At 39.1% G+C, this 13,576-nt stretch overlaps 1 protein-coding gene across 1 annotated transcript in view; it reads right to left on the minus strand.

Moving 5' to 3' along the window:
- CNTNAP4 (contactin associated protein family member 4) overlaps positions 1–6,540 on the minus strand; it is a 267,774-nt gene extending 261,234 nt beyond the window's left edge. Inside the window, exon 1 of the mRNA XM_063295227.1 lies at positions 6,163–6,540. Within this exon, the coding sequence (XP_063151297.1) occupies positions 6,163–6,247 (85 nt within the window). The 5' untranslated portion in view covers positions 6,248–6,540. The remainder of the gene's footprint in view (positions 1–6,162) is intronic.
- Positions 6,541–13,576: the final 7,036 nt, after the last annotated feature.

Below are 13,576 nucleotides of genomic sequence, written 5' to 3' on the forward strand. Positions count from 1 at the left end.
TCCATCAAATAGTGTTATCCTGTTGGACCCAGGAGTCATGCCTTCTCAATGGCGGCCCCTGCCCTTTAGAACAGCATCTCTCTGCAAATCTCTGCAAATTTGAAAGGCTTTGAAGAGCTGCCTTGTTTCCCCATGCACTTGGGCCAGGAGGTAAGGCAAGCTCAGCTGATGATGTGTTTTTTTGTGGTTGTGTTTTATGACGTTACCTTTGGGTTTCATGGTGTAATTGTTGTTTTAATACTTGCGCAGCACCCAAAACATTCTCTTACATGCTTGGCTGTCTCATAAATTAAAAAAAAAAACTCAGAGAAATGAAGGAAACACATTTAGCACTGCATGAAGTACAGCTTAAATCACTGTAAAAGTAATCCATGCAAATTTGGATAGGTTTAAAAAGGAACGGGACCAGTTCCTAGAGGATCAGCCTATCAGTGGCATCTCCAGAATCATGGGCAGCATAAATTAGCAAACAACACCCACTTGTCCACTTTGGCTACAGTGTAACAAAGAACTCTAGACTACGTGGACTCTTGGCCTTCTAGCTGGGCTCTTCTTCTGTTCTTACCCATATGAGTATTAACTTGGCTAGACCTATGACAATCTTGGTTCCAGGAAAGCCACTTACGCAAGACCAGGAACAAGCTGTCAAAAACATTGACAAAAGCTTTATTTCCCAAATTTCAGATATTGGCTATTATTTGTGGGATGATTGTAAACAGAACTTAATGCACTCAAACCCATAACATGTAAAACAAGAAATTAGTAGACAGAACAGAAGTAAAATATAGAAGCCAAACAGATATTCTTCCTAATTTTCTACTTAAGAAAGTTTTCATTTTGGGGTTTCTTTTCTCCCATCTCTCAGGATTGCTTGATGCTTTGGGTCTAAAGCAAAGAGAACATTATCTAATTATCTAACAGCTAATTTATTAATGATTGAATAACGGATGCATTAATGAAATCATCAACAACAGCAACAACAAAATTGATACTGAGAGCAGTTTCTTCTGATTATAGTAGATGGTTTATATTTTTTAATCCCAGATTATTTTAAAAAATGTAAATCTACAGAGAAATTAAGATAATTCCAAAGAAGAAAAAGAGGATGGATGGATGGATGGATGGATGGATGGATAGATAGATAGATATATAGATAGATAGATGTCATAGCTAACAATATATTATCATGTCTACAACATCCCTAGATTACAGATATATGCTATAGATAGATAGATGGATAGATATAGATAGATATACTCAGAACTGCTATGGACATGGCAGTCATGATGGTGAGATTCCCCTAAGAGCTTCACCTCTAAGATCATAATTTCTGCCTCTTGTTTATAATGTACGAAGTGACAATATTAATAATAGTGATTAAATGTAGATTATTGTTCCGGATTACAACTGTTATAATCCATAGAGGCAAACTCTAAATAAATAATTCTACAGTCAGGATCATTAGTTGTGAATTACAGTCTTGGTCTGTAGGTTGAGACAATTCCAATCAATCCATATTATATTAGAGTAAGCCTTTATTCCTTCTTTTTATCTTCTCTGATTGCTAAATAATTTCCAGTTTCTTTTAACCTGTCTATTTCTCTCATTTTGTCCTCTTGACCTAAGTTTCAAAACAGTAATTATATTATTATTTTCTGTGAAGCATTCCCTAAACCAGCCTTCTCCAATCTGACATCCTTCTCTAATATGAAGGGACTGCAATCACTAGCAGGGAATCCTGGGAACTGTAGTCCCCACACATTGTAAGAAGTACAAATTGAAGATTTGTCACCTCTTTCTTCAAACAAAACATATTTAAAGTTCACGGCAATTCAGATTAATTCCTTACCCTCTCCATTCTTTCCCTCTATTGGTTATCTGTCCCTTCTTCCATACACCGTCTCTTAGACTTACAACTTTAGATTGCAGATTCCTTGGAATTCTGATTTTTTGTTTGTTTCTAATTATATTTTCTGAGGTATGCAAATCAGTTGCTTATTAATAATAAAGCTATCATAATATTTGCTTAGTCAGTAATAAATTGAGATTATTTTATTTGCACAAACACAGTTCTATCAGGTCAGATGAAATGACAGTAGTGAAAGCAGTTTGTAAATTGATCCATAATCATGTTAATTCTGTTTTTTTTTTTAAATACCAACAGTCAAGTGATAGAAAATATTGTGACCTTTCTTGTCCAGCAGGAGCCAGCTTTCATGAACGATTATGATGAATCCTCATATAATTTAATACTGGTCTGTGTCAGATCTGGAAATGATACTCATGTAATTTCAGTGCTGGAGCTCTATAGATATTTTCAAGATTAAAGGCAATTGAGCATACAAGATTTCTCAGCGTACTTCTAACCTCTTAGTGAGTTTAATAGGATTAACTCCAATGCTACAGCTGAAATTCTATACTCTTTTTCCTAACAGTCATTAAACTTTCTTCTATGTAGACACATATAGAACTGTGCTGTCAGCATATCCATTATCTCCTACTAGAATGTTCCAAGACCTTCTGTGTTGTACTGGAACAACAAAAAGTCCACCAGGAAGCTTAAACCCACTTGAATCAGTCCCACTGAATTTAATGGGGCTTACTTCTGAACACCTATATGCAGGACTGCATAACATTTCAATTCTATTAAATCAATTCAGTTCCTTGAAATTTCCATGCCACAATTAATTCACCAGACTCGGAGGTGCCATGAAAACTCTTTCCTATTTTTCTTAACAGCAAGCCAACATCCCTATCCTATGAAATGATACCTGCGGTTGTCAGCTAGTTAACTTCAACTAGATTTGTTGATGTGAAGATTTAAAGTTTAATATAAAAAAAATTAAAACTGTTCTTAACACTAAGTTTTCTCCTACTGAGACAAGAATTGTTTTGAGAATTATTTGCAGAACTATTTCCCACACCTTGATAAATTACTCTTACTTTTTTAAAGCAGTAAAATGCACATAAGGTTTAATTATGATTTCTGCAGCATCTCTTCCCCACAAGGTTTGAAAAGCAGTGTCCTATAGATAACAATTTCAAGTCTCCATTTCAGACAGTGAACTAGGAAAAAGTTAATAGTTATGGAATCATCTTCAAAGAAGTCGGAAAGTCTAAAAGATAAAACATACACTTAAAAGATCTGTATAATCCATCTGTATACTTTTAAGGATTTCAGTTGTACTTTAATGCTTGAGGATGTCCTTTTATTGTTTCATATCTATGGCTGCATAAATCTTCCAGTTGCTTTGGAAGTTTTAATTCTTTAGGAAGAAACAGCTTTTGGAACTGAATTGTTTGCACTGTTCAGAATGAAAATGTTCCAAGGGAAACCAATTCCACCGATGGAAAACATAAAGCAATAATCATCTGGAAGAAAAAGTAATAATATATGAGGTGTCCTAAATTGTTCATCTGATAAGGCTTGTCCCTGTCAAGTAACTTAAATAAGAACTGTAGAAGTTTATCTCTAGCTTGTGTAGTTAACTGTGTAATAATGTTGCTGAGTGTAAGTAGCAAAACACCGTTAGACTGATGCAGTTATATACAAGTCAACAGTTGTCAACAGAAGAGAGAGCTCTAATTTCTCACAGATACTGTCCCAAGCAAGGATGGAAATCACAGAAAAGGTTGGATTGGACTGGAAGGTCTAACATTAGAATCCCTAATAGAAATACTGAGAACTAAGAAAACAGGTTGAACTTGAAAGCTTTAAGTCTTAGTTCTCACCATTTACACCCTTTCACATATGCATTTATGTGAAAAGGTAAGAACTGTAAGAACTGGTAAGAAGAACTATATCCAAGTTTTATGAGCCCCTATGCCTACTGACTCTGCAGGAAACATTACTGACTCATGTTGAAGCTCATGTCTGCATAGGATGATTGAAATAAGACTATAAAAATATGAAAGCTTTTGGAGTGATACTTTTAGTGTCTGTTGATTCCACTGTATAGGCAATAGATTAAGTTATACAGACACTCAAGGCAAAATGTTAATTATAAATTATAAAAACAGTGATGCATTAATCAACAAACAAATTTTCCTGAAAATTTTTATTTAAGATCAATGGGATGCACCCACTCTTAAAGATATGGCACACCAATAAATATATAATGTAACACCAATGAATATTTGCAATTTTAGGGAAATGCTTTAAAAACATTGGAATGGATCCAGACTAATTTCGATAGGCATCAGTCCCACTGAAATCAGTTGGGATAAATTAGCAATTAGTATTTTAAGTCCCATCAATATTAGTGGGGCTTAAACCTGACTAAATCTGGATAAAACCTAATGTTCTTGAAAATTGGATAAATAACCAAGATAATACTATGCAACTCCATTATTTTGGATAGAGTTGGATCCATGCTGAAATTGATTTATATCAATATTCTAAACTGTTTTAAAGTCTGCAAGATCTTTCAATTTCATATTCCTCATCTGCAGGAATAAGGAATCTCAGAAATGGCTAAAGAATTCATTATATTGCCAAGGTATTTTAATTTTTGGTTCTCACTAAATTAACTACTGTGCAAAAAGAATGCCTTTATAGCACCCAAGAGATGTGTAATTCAAAAATGTGTCACAGAGTAAAAGCAGTAATCGCTGCAGTGATCTTTGATGTTTTTATTCATCATAATTCTAGGGAGAAAAAAAAAAAGATGCTTGCTATAATTTACTCCCAGCATTGCTTCCTAAATTGTTAGAGTGACCTCTAGTGCTTTGCTGCTCTGTTATAGTTCCCAGAGTCCTATTTTGCTATAGATTGAAGATGCATCTACCAAATAGTGCAATTCAGTTTCAATATTCTTCTGAAAAAGGGATGGAATCATGAGGTGAAGAAACAGAACAATGATAAATTTAAAAACTGCATCTAGATAAATTGCAGCAGGGAGCTTACAGAGAAAACTTGTTCCGTGCACTTGAATGTCAAATGAACTAACATGAATGAATCACATACACACACACACACACACACACACACAGTTTATCACTGCCGAGAATGGGCTTTTTAATGACTGTATTTCAGTCTTTAAAGCACAAAGTATCCAGTGAAATCATACAACTTCCACTTCCCTAATCTATTTCTTCAGCATTCCTGACAGCTTTCTTTTTAATGGTGTGACTGTGTTATTTATGAATCCCTTCGGCTCCCAGTTCCTCTAACAATAGCCTCCCTTCCTTGCTTCCTTTCTTCCCCCATCCCCCCATCACATAAAGTTCCATCAAATGAACTGCAAATCTGAATACATGGACAGGAACACCAGTTAAGATGTTTAATGCAAAATTAAGCCTTTTTTTAAATGGGGCATTTAATAAGATCAATCATCATGGATATTAAAATGAGTGCAATCATACATTTGTCTATAATATACTTTGTATGTATAGTTATGTCTCAGTCAGGTTTGGGACCTATTTATCCCATATCTACACCAAAAACCGATTACTAAGCCAGTGACTCTCTTAAGTTCTAGAGTTAGATTGAGCTTTCCTTTACAAATTATTGTCTTTTCAAGAAAGAAAGAAGCACCATTTTCACACTGCTGCTAACCTTCTACTGCCTGGTCACACATGACCATTACTCTCTCCCTAATCAATGAACATCCCATAAAATCTTGTCCTCTGCATTTGCTGTGCTGTTGTAAAATACAGAGTTACTCTTCCTTCACTCAAGAGAAGCATACTTGTCGGTAAAACTGTACATTACTAAATGCAAAGCTGATGCAGCAAAGAGTATTAGCATGCCAGCAGTCCCCTATGAAAGACTTAACTCCTTGCTAAATATTGTGCTGCCATGTAGTAAACATTTAAAGGTTGGAGGGGCGGGGGAGATAGAGTAAAACTGCACGGGGTGGGGGGGTGGGGAAGAAGAAATATAGCAGAGCATGCAGTTATTGGTGACATGTGAATTCCCCAGAGGCTATGTTACACTAAACTGCTCTGATCAGAGTCTGGTCAAATCAGCAAATGAAAAACACAAGGACATGACACATTTTCAGCATCCAAAACCTTTTCATCCCATCTATCTGCAGTTCAGATTGCAGCTGACTTGATTTATTTGGAAAACTCCCTTTCTAAAGTCCAGATTTCATTACAATAAGTCCTAAGTTTGCAGAACAGCCTGGTACAAGTTTAATATCCGTTTGTCATACTCACAGACGTCTCCTGCTGCTAATATATTCCAAGGATGGAGAGGGACCAGAAACAACAGCCTGAAGAAGATTTCAGTACAAGCATCCATGGTCTCATTGAACGAGGCACCCCAAAGTGTCAGAGTATCAGGAGACAGACGCGGCTGCTCTGCACTTCAGTCCTGCTCCGTCTTCCTCTGTTTTCCTTTCTCCCTCCTCTCTGTGTTTTAGGGCTTCCCAGTAGCCAAATGGCTCAGTCAGTCAAACGCACTCTGCATCTTCTCTCTCTCACACACGCAGCCACACATACCGCACAAGATCTGCTGTTTTCCTCCTAACAACAGCAATCCCCAGAGAGCAGCTGCACGGATCTCTAATTTCACAGAATCACTCAGAGCTAAACTGCTAGGCTGCCCTGTACAGGTTGGTTACTGAAGCTTCCCGTTCATAACGTGTCCCGGATACCCCTTGTGGTGACAGGTAGGAAATGTGAGTCTATGATGAAAGCCAGACAATAAAGAGAACAGCCGGCACATGTGTGCCAAGAGCAGTCTTCCTGCTGGGTGGTGACTGTACCCAATTCTTTATGGTCATGCCATACAAAGGGGAAATGGAGCGAGAAAGAGGGCAGAAAGAAGAATGAAGCTGTATATTTGTTGCCATCAGAACCTTCCTTTCCCCCCACAGTCAGTATCTAAAGGTAACTTTCGGCAGCTACATCATTTGCAGTAATGGAAGAGAATGTTCCACTTTTATCCCAGGGATTGTTGCCATGAAATACAGCAATATTTACTCTCCATGCATGCATTAAATCTTGCATTCAGGCAAAGACCCTCCATCTTAAATAGATACTTCAAGAGGTTTCCTTGAGACAGTATCTTTAACGAGACATAGAATGCCTAAATTCCTAAGAAATTGTAATTCCACAAACATGCAGTGTGCTACTTTAGGAACTCAAGCAAGCTCAAGCTTGACATGTATTTGCCACATTCAGAGTATAATCGCAAATATAAAAGAGGAAGCCGGGATGGTTTAAACTGGAAAAATGAATGATCAAATGCCAAAGAGCTGAAAAGATATGACATAGGGCTTTCTGGTTTGCATTTTAAAAGGAAATGTTTGCAGGTAAGACTTGACCATAAATATATGATAAATACAGCAGGATCTAAACACAAAGTTGGCTATGAAACCCAGTTACCAGGAACCATAGCATCTTGCAGTCAACTGTCAAATTATCTGTACCGATAGGTAAGGTAGAACTTTAGCTGAAGTTCCAAAATCCGATGTTAAGTCTATTTCCTTGGAAACAAAGTTTACGCAAGAAGCAAATGTTCTTGTACTTAATTCTTACAAAGGTGACATCAGAAAGCAAGGTCTGATGAATTCCAGTTTTTCACAAGTTAGTTGTTACCCTCACATTCACAAGAATAGCCTAGGCACATCCTAGCTCAAATAGAAAAATAGGTCAAATGAAATGCATGGCAAGAATTCTCTAGGGAATGGTATTCTTTAATGTTGCGCCTAAGCAACTGGGTGGATTTCAAAACTGTATGCATTATTATTCTGCCACTGCAGAAATAGTGATTGTGAGTGACACTGTAAGCAAATATTTTTTCTTGTAAAATGACAGAGATCAATCCAAACAAATGTTCGAAAGAAAGAGATCCCAGATTTCCCTCTGGAGGAACGACTAATCAATACAATCATCTGTCTTCCTTTTATAGCTGCCAGAAAGCGTTTCTTTTTAGTACAATAGCAAACATAACTATCTTATCCACAGAGTCTCAGCCATAGAAATGAAAACACAGGTGTTTCTGGCACTCTGTGGTGCACCATTATAATTCTCTTTCACATATGTTATGGCCCATAAAATGAAGGCTAGCTGATAATGGCAAATAATAGTTGACCCACCTTGACCACTGTAAACTTCCATTTCCAACCTACAGAGAGACAGAGAGAGAAACAAAAACACTTAAACCATGCCCCCGTGGTCATTGCTCAAAAATTATTTAACGTTCTCTTTCAAAGACTTCTTTTTTTTTACATTGAATGTCTTCTCTCAAAGGTCTCAACATTCTCCTGTACAGCCCAGACATGCCAAACTTTAAACCTGTTTCTTTTTTTCCCCCTTATTAAAAGTTCTTCCTACAATCCCTTTTCAAATTCATTGACATTGATCATCATGCTATTTAATTTCATCACTATGGCCTTTTCCCCCCACAATTCTTCTACGGTGAGATAGAGAGAGGGAGGGAGAAACAATCTTGCTTCAAAGAATTTTGCAGTGGTTTCTCTCTCCAGTTGTATTGTCAAAAAACAAGAGGTACCCTCAACTATCCTGATGGCACTCAAGGATAGTCATTTCCAGACCTTCCAGTCGCTTAAATTATGTATAAGAGAATTTGGAATTACCAAACAAGATCCCAAAAAAGATATAGTGTGCTGCGACAAAGTATTTGCAGACCGTATATCTGTAGCAATAGAGGCAACAGGCCATTTCACATTTCCTGGGAGCTATGTGAAAGTGGCTTCCTTCATCCTGCTCTGGCAATGTGTATACAGGTAGTCCTCAATTAATGATAATTCATTTAGTGACTGTTCAAAATTACAGGGGTACTGAAAAAAGTGACTTGACGACCAGTCCTTCCACTTATGACCGTCAAAGTGTCCCTGCAGTCTCGTGTTCATGATTCCAGCATTGGCAAGTATCACCCATTTATGAGGGTTGCAGCATCCCACGCTCACATGATTGTCATTTGTGACCTTCCCAGCCAGCTTCCAACCAGCTACCAAGTCAATGGGGAGCCGGCAGGAGGTCACAGGTCATGGTCATGTGATGTCATGCTTAATGACCTGCGGAGATTCACTTCATGACTGCATCTGGGACTGCTGGAACTGCCATTGTAAGTCAGTGAAGTCACATGATGGTTTGCTTAATGACTGCTTCATTTAGCAATGGTGTTGCCAGTCCCAATTAGGGTTGTTAAGTGAGGACTACCTGTATTTAGTTATTTAATTTATATGGCTGCCTATCTCAAATACATTATTCTTGGTGGTTAATAATGCTTAAAAACAAGATGTTGTTGTTTATTCATTTAGTCGCTTCCAACTCTTCGTGACTTCATGGACCAGCCCATGCCAGAGCTTCCTGTCAGTCGTCAACACCCCCAGCTCCCCCAGGGACGAGTCTGTCACCTCTAGAATCTCATCCATCCACCTTGCCCTTGGTCAGCCCCTCTTCCTTTTGCCTTCCACTCTCCTTAGCATCAGCATCTTCTCCAAGGTGTCCTGTCTTCTCATTATGTGGCCAAAGTACTTCAGTTTTGCCTTTAATATCATTCCCTCAAGTGAGCAGTCTGGCCTTATTTCCTGGAGAATGGACTGGTTTGATCTTCTTGCAGTCCAAGGCACTCTCAGAATTTTCCTCCAACACCACAGTTCCAAAGCATCTATCTTCCTTCTCTCAGCCTTCCTTATGGTCCAGCTCTCGCAGCCATATAAAATTATAAATAATATACAGCAGCCAAGGTGGGAAAACCCCCCCAGCAACAATTAACACAGCCATGGTACAGGCTCACCCACACATCCAAGGCCCCAGGCTCAATGACAAAACCAGGTTTTCAAGGCCTTACAAAAGGCCAGCAGGGTTGGACAAGTCTGACCCCGGGGGGAGTGATGTTTCAGAGGACAGGAACCATGACAGAAAAGGCTCTCCTCCTGGATCCCACCAGATGATACTCCTTAACAGACAGGGCCAAGAGCATACCTCCCCTGTCACATCCAACAGGACAGATAGATACAACTGGGTATATGAAGGCAAAATGTGGGTAAAAGTCAAAAGCATATTTCCTTCCATATTAATATGTGTTTCCATCTGATTGACAGTATTTGTATTTGGAAGGACCATCACTGGGTCTTGCTCACACATTGCCGGAGTAATATGTATGGAAACTATAGAGAAATAAATCCTGCTGCCGTGTTGTTGGTCACCTTGTACCATTTTGGTGATGTCATGATCACTGTGATAGTAGACACTGCTACCATAGAAATCTATTTACGTGTTTATTTACAATTGTGGCATATCATACTGTATACTCACCATATACCAAAGAAACGTCATGACCTATGACATAGCAATCAAGAAGACACCCCTTGTGGGCCATGTGCTATAGAAATGCTTAGTCACATAATATTTCACTATTCATTTTATAAGGATTGGCTGACCTTGCTGATTTATCCTTTTTCATGGAATTCCAAGCATGGAGCTTGATTATTATTTATATTAGCTTGTTGTTATCCTGATATCACCTTTTGAGTTGGTAAATGTTGTCTGTGTCTGTCATTCACCACTCACTGGACTGCAAACTCTACTTCAGAATTTCATCATATAGTTTTATATTATATTTGTGTTTTATTTAACTGAAAGCTGGTGGCTTACTGTAATAATAGTATTATAGTTGTTGTTGTTGTTATGGGATTCATGAAATGCAAAGGAGTAAAGAAACTGAACAAATGAACCATAAAATATCTGCTTACTTGAGGAAATTATTCCTAAAGGAACCACTTGTGCATTAATGTTTAGGGACATAAACAAATTCTGCTAGAGATTTGGCTGAAATAAATTTGAAGGTTTCAGTTCCAGCAAATCCATAGTGGAATGAATGTTACCAGCAACAAAGTAAATTTCCATCTTTCCCTTAACAAAAATCCACTTACTTTTTAAAAATATATGGGACAACTGGAGTTTTCCTCACCTTTCCCAAATAAGTCTTTTGCACTCACAGCAGTAGGAATTCTCTAAAAGGAATCATTGCTATTCCTTTGCAATGTTCCCTGGACTTGTCTTGTGACCACTCATGGTAATTATGGCATTGTCAGATAGTAATGAAGAAGAAGAATTGAAGTATTGCAGAAGAAGAGGCCATTTCTACACTGAGCTTCATACCGTTGTGACTGCTCTTGGCATTTTAAAAATCAAGAGCCCAACTCATCCTATATATTCTGCCTCTAATTTGCCAGACAGTTTTCTTATTTTTTAAAAAAATTCTACTCCAGCTATCAGGATTGCAAAGCAGATAGTAAAATGGATATGGTTTAGCCTTGCAGTGATGCTGAGGCCTGCTGGATTGAAGGCTGGAGGCCCCCATCTTTCCAATAAGGTTTTGGGTCTTCACACTCTTGTCCTGCCCGCTGCTTTGGGGCAATCAAATGTAGTTCTTGCTTCCACCCCCTATTCTTCACCTAGTGCCCACCCCCTAACCTAGATACTCAAAAAGATAAATCTCTCATAGCCTGTGCTGCCTTTCTGGCAATTAAAAGCTGGCTTTTCTGTCACAGTGCCTGCTCTCTGGAATATCATAGCCCCAAGATTAGATTGGCCTCGCCCCTGCCAGCCCTTTGCAAAGCACTGAATATCTGGATGAGCTCCAGAGCAAGTGGGTTGGGAGTTTACATGGCCCATAAGAAGTTATGGTTGTGCTGAGAGTTTACTGGGTTTGCTCTTGGCAATCATAGTAGATTTTTTATGCTTTGCTGATATTGTTCTTTGCATTGTTTTTAATCCTTGTTAACTACCAAGAGTTGCATCTATGGAATGGGCGACCATGTAAATGTATGTAATCAATCAATCAGTCAAATAAATTGATTTGCCACACTTAATAATTTTCATAATGCCACCTTCTGGGTACATAGTATAGGGAATTGAATCAATTGCACAGGAGATAAACAAAATTGAAAGAGATTCAAAGTGAAAGAAAGAGAGACCTTTTTTGACTTTAAGTGTTAAAGTGCAGACATTCAGTTGGAATGGCAGATTAACAGAGCTGTCCAGATCACAGTAATACAGAAGGTTGCAAATTAGGGAAGGAAGGAAGGAAGGAAGGAAGGAAGGAAGGAAGGAAGGAAGGAAGGAAGGAAGGAAGGAAGGAAGGAAGGAAGGAAGGAAGGAAGGATCACAGGGTAGTGATTATCTGCTACAAGTGAAGAGCCGTTTGCCTATAATCGCTGGGCAGGCTGGTGAGAGTTCAAAATATTATGGATCATCAGAAGTTTGTAAAGGTAGGTAGGCAGGTAGGTAGGTAGGTATGTGTGTATATATACTGAGGTGCTGAGAGAATGCCCGAGGCAGCAGCAGACCTGGAAGGAAGATCAAGCAGAGGAAGTGCCATGGCAAGACAAGACCCTGCATGGGATGTACTATCAACACATAGCTGAGGTGGCTGACCTTGGGAAATCCTACCAGTGGCTGGAAAGGGCTGGACTAAAAGGCAGCACTGAGGCACTGATCACAGCAGCACAAGAACAGGCACTAAGCACCAGATCCATAGAAACAGGGGTCTACCACACTAGACAGGACCTGAGGTGCAGCCTGTACAGAGAGGCCTCAGAGACAGTCCAACACATAGTGGCAAGATATAAGATGCAGGCAGGAACAGCATACACTGAACGGCACAACCAAGTAGCTAGCATTGTGTCCAGGAACATCTGCACAGTGTAGGGGCTAGGCCCTTCCAAGTCCAGATGGGAGATTCCACAGAAAGTCATGGAGAATGACAGGGCTAAGATCCTGTGGGACTTCCAGATCCAGATGGACAGTTAAGTACTGGCCAATCAATCAGACATCATGGTAGTAGACAAGGGCCAGAAGACAGCGGTGGTGATAGAAGTAGTGCTGCCAAGTGACAGCAACATCAGGAAGAAGGAATATGAGAAGCAGGAGAAGTACCAGGGCCTGAAGGAGGAACTAGAAAGGATGTGGAAAGTAATGGCCAAAGTGGCCCCAGTGGTGGTAGGAGCACTGTGACTCCCAAGCTAGGAGAGTGGCTCCAACAGATCCCAGGAACAACCTCAGAGCTCTCTGTCCAGAAGAGTGCAATGCTAAGAATGGCAAAGATACTGCACAGAACCCTCAAACTCCCAGGCCTCTGGTAGAGGACCCAAGTTGAGGAAGACACATCCCAACCATAGGGGTGAGAAGGGAATGTATGTATGTATGTATGTATGTATGTATGTGAAATACAAATGAAGGCTGAAATTAAATAACTAGAGCCATAACTTGTATGAAAAGATAAGAAATGAGATTTAGCGTAATGCAGAAAACAGCAGTCAAAACATAGTACCAATTCCTGGCTGTATGTATTGACCTATTTGTACAGAAAGAAGCAAATGGTCCCCTGCTTCAATTTCCCCTCCAGCTTCTAGATTCCCAGTGTTAATCAAAGGCTGCTGGGGACAATAGAAACTTTAGAAGTTCTTTATGTAGCCACTCTTTATAGACTCTCTCTCTCTCTTTAACAAAGGCAAAACTCTTTTCTGTATCCAGCAGAGGGACTGAGTGGGAAATCTGATTCTGAGTCCATGGACATAATGAAGAGCCATCACTCATGAGGTGATCCATGCATCCCTGCTAGAGAAGAACCTATTTATCAAGTAGACATTTG

The sequence above is a fragment of the Candoia aspera genome, chromosome 2, assembly GCF_035149785.1.
Source record: "Candoia aspera isolate rCanAsp1 chromosome 2, rCanAsp1.hap2, whole genome shotgun sequence".
Classification (NCBI taxonomy): Eukaryota; Metazoa; Chordata; class Lepidosauria; order Squamata; family Boidae; genus Candoia; species Candoia aspera.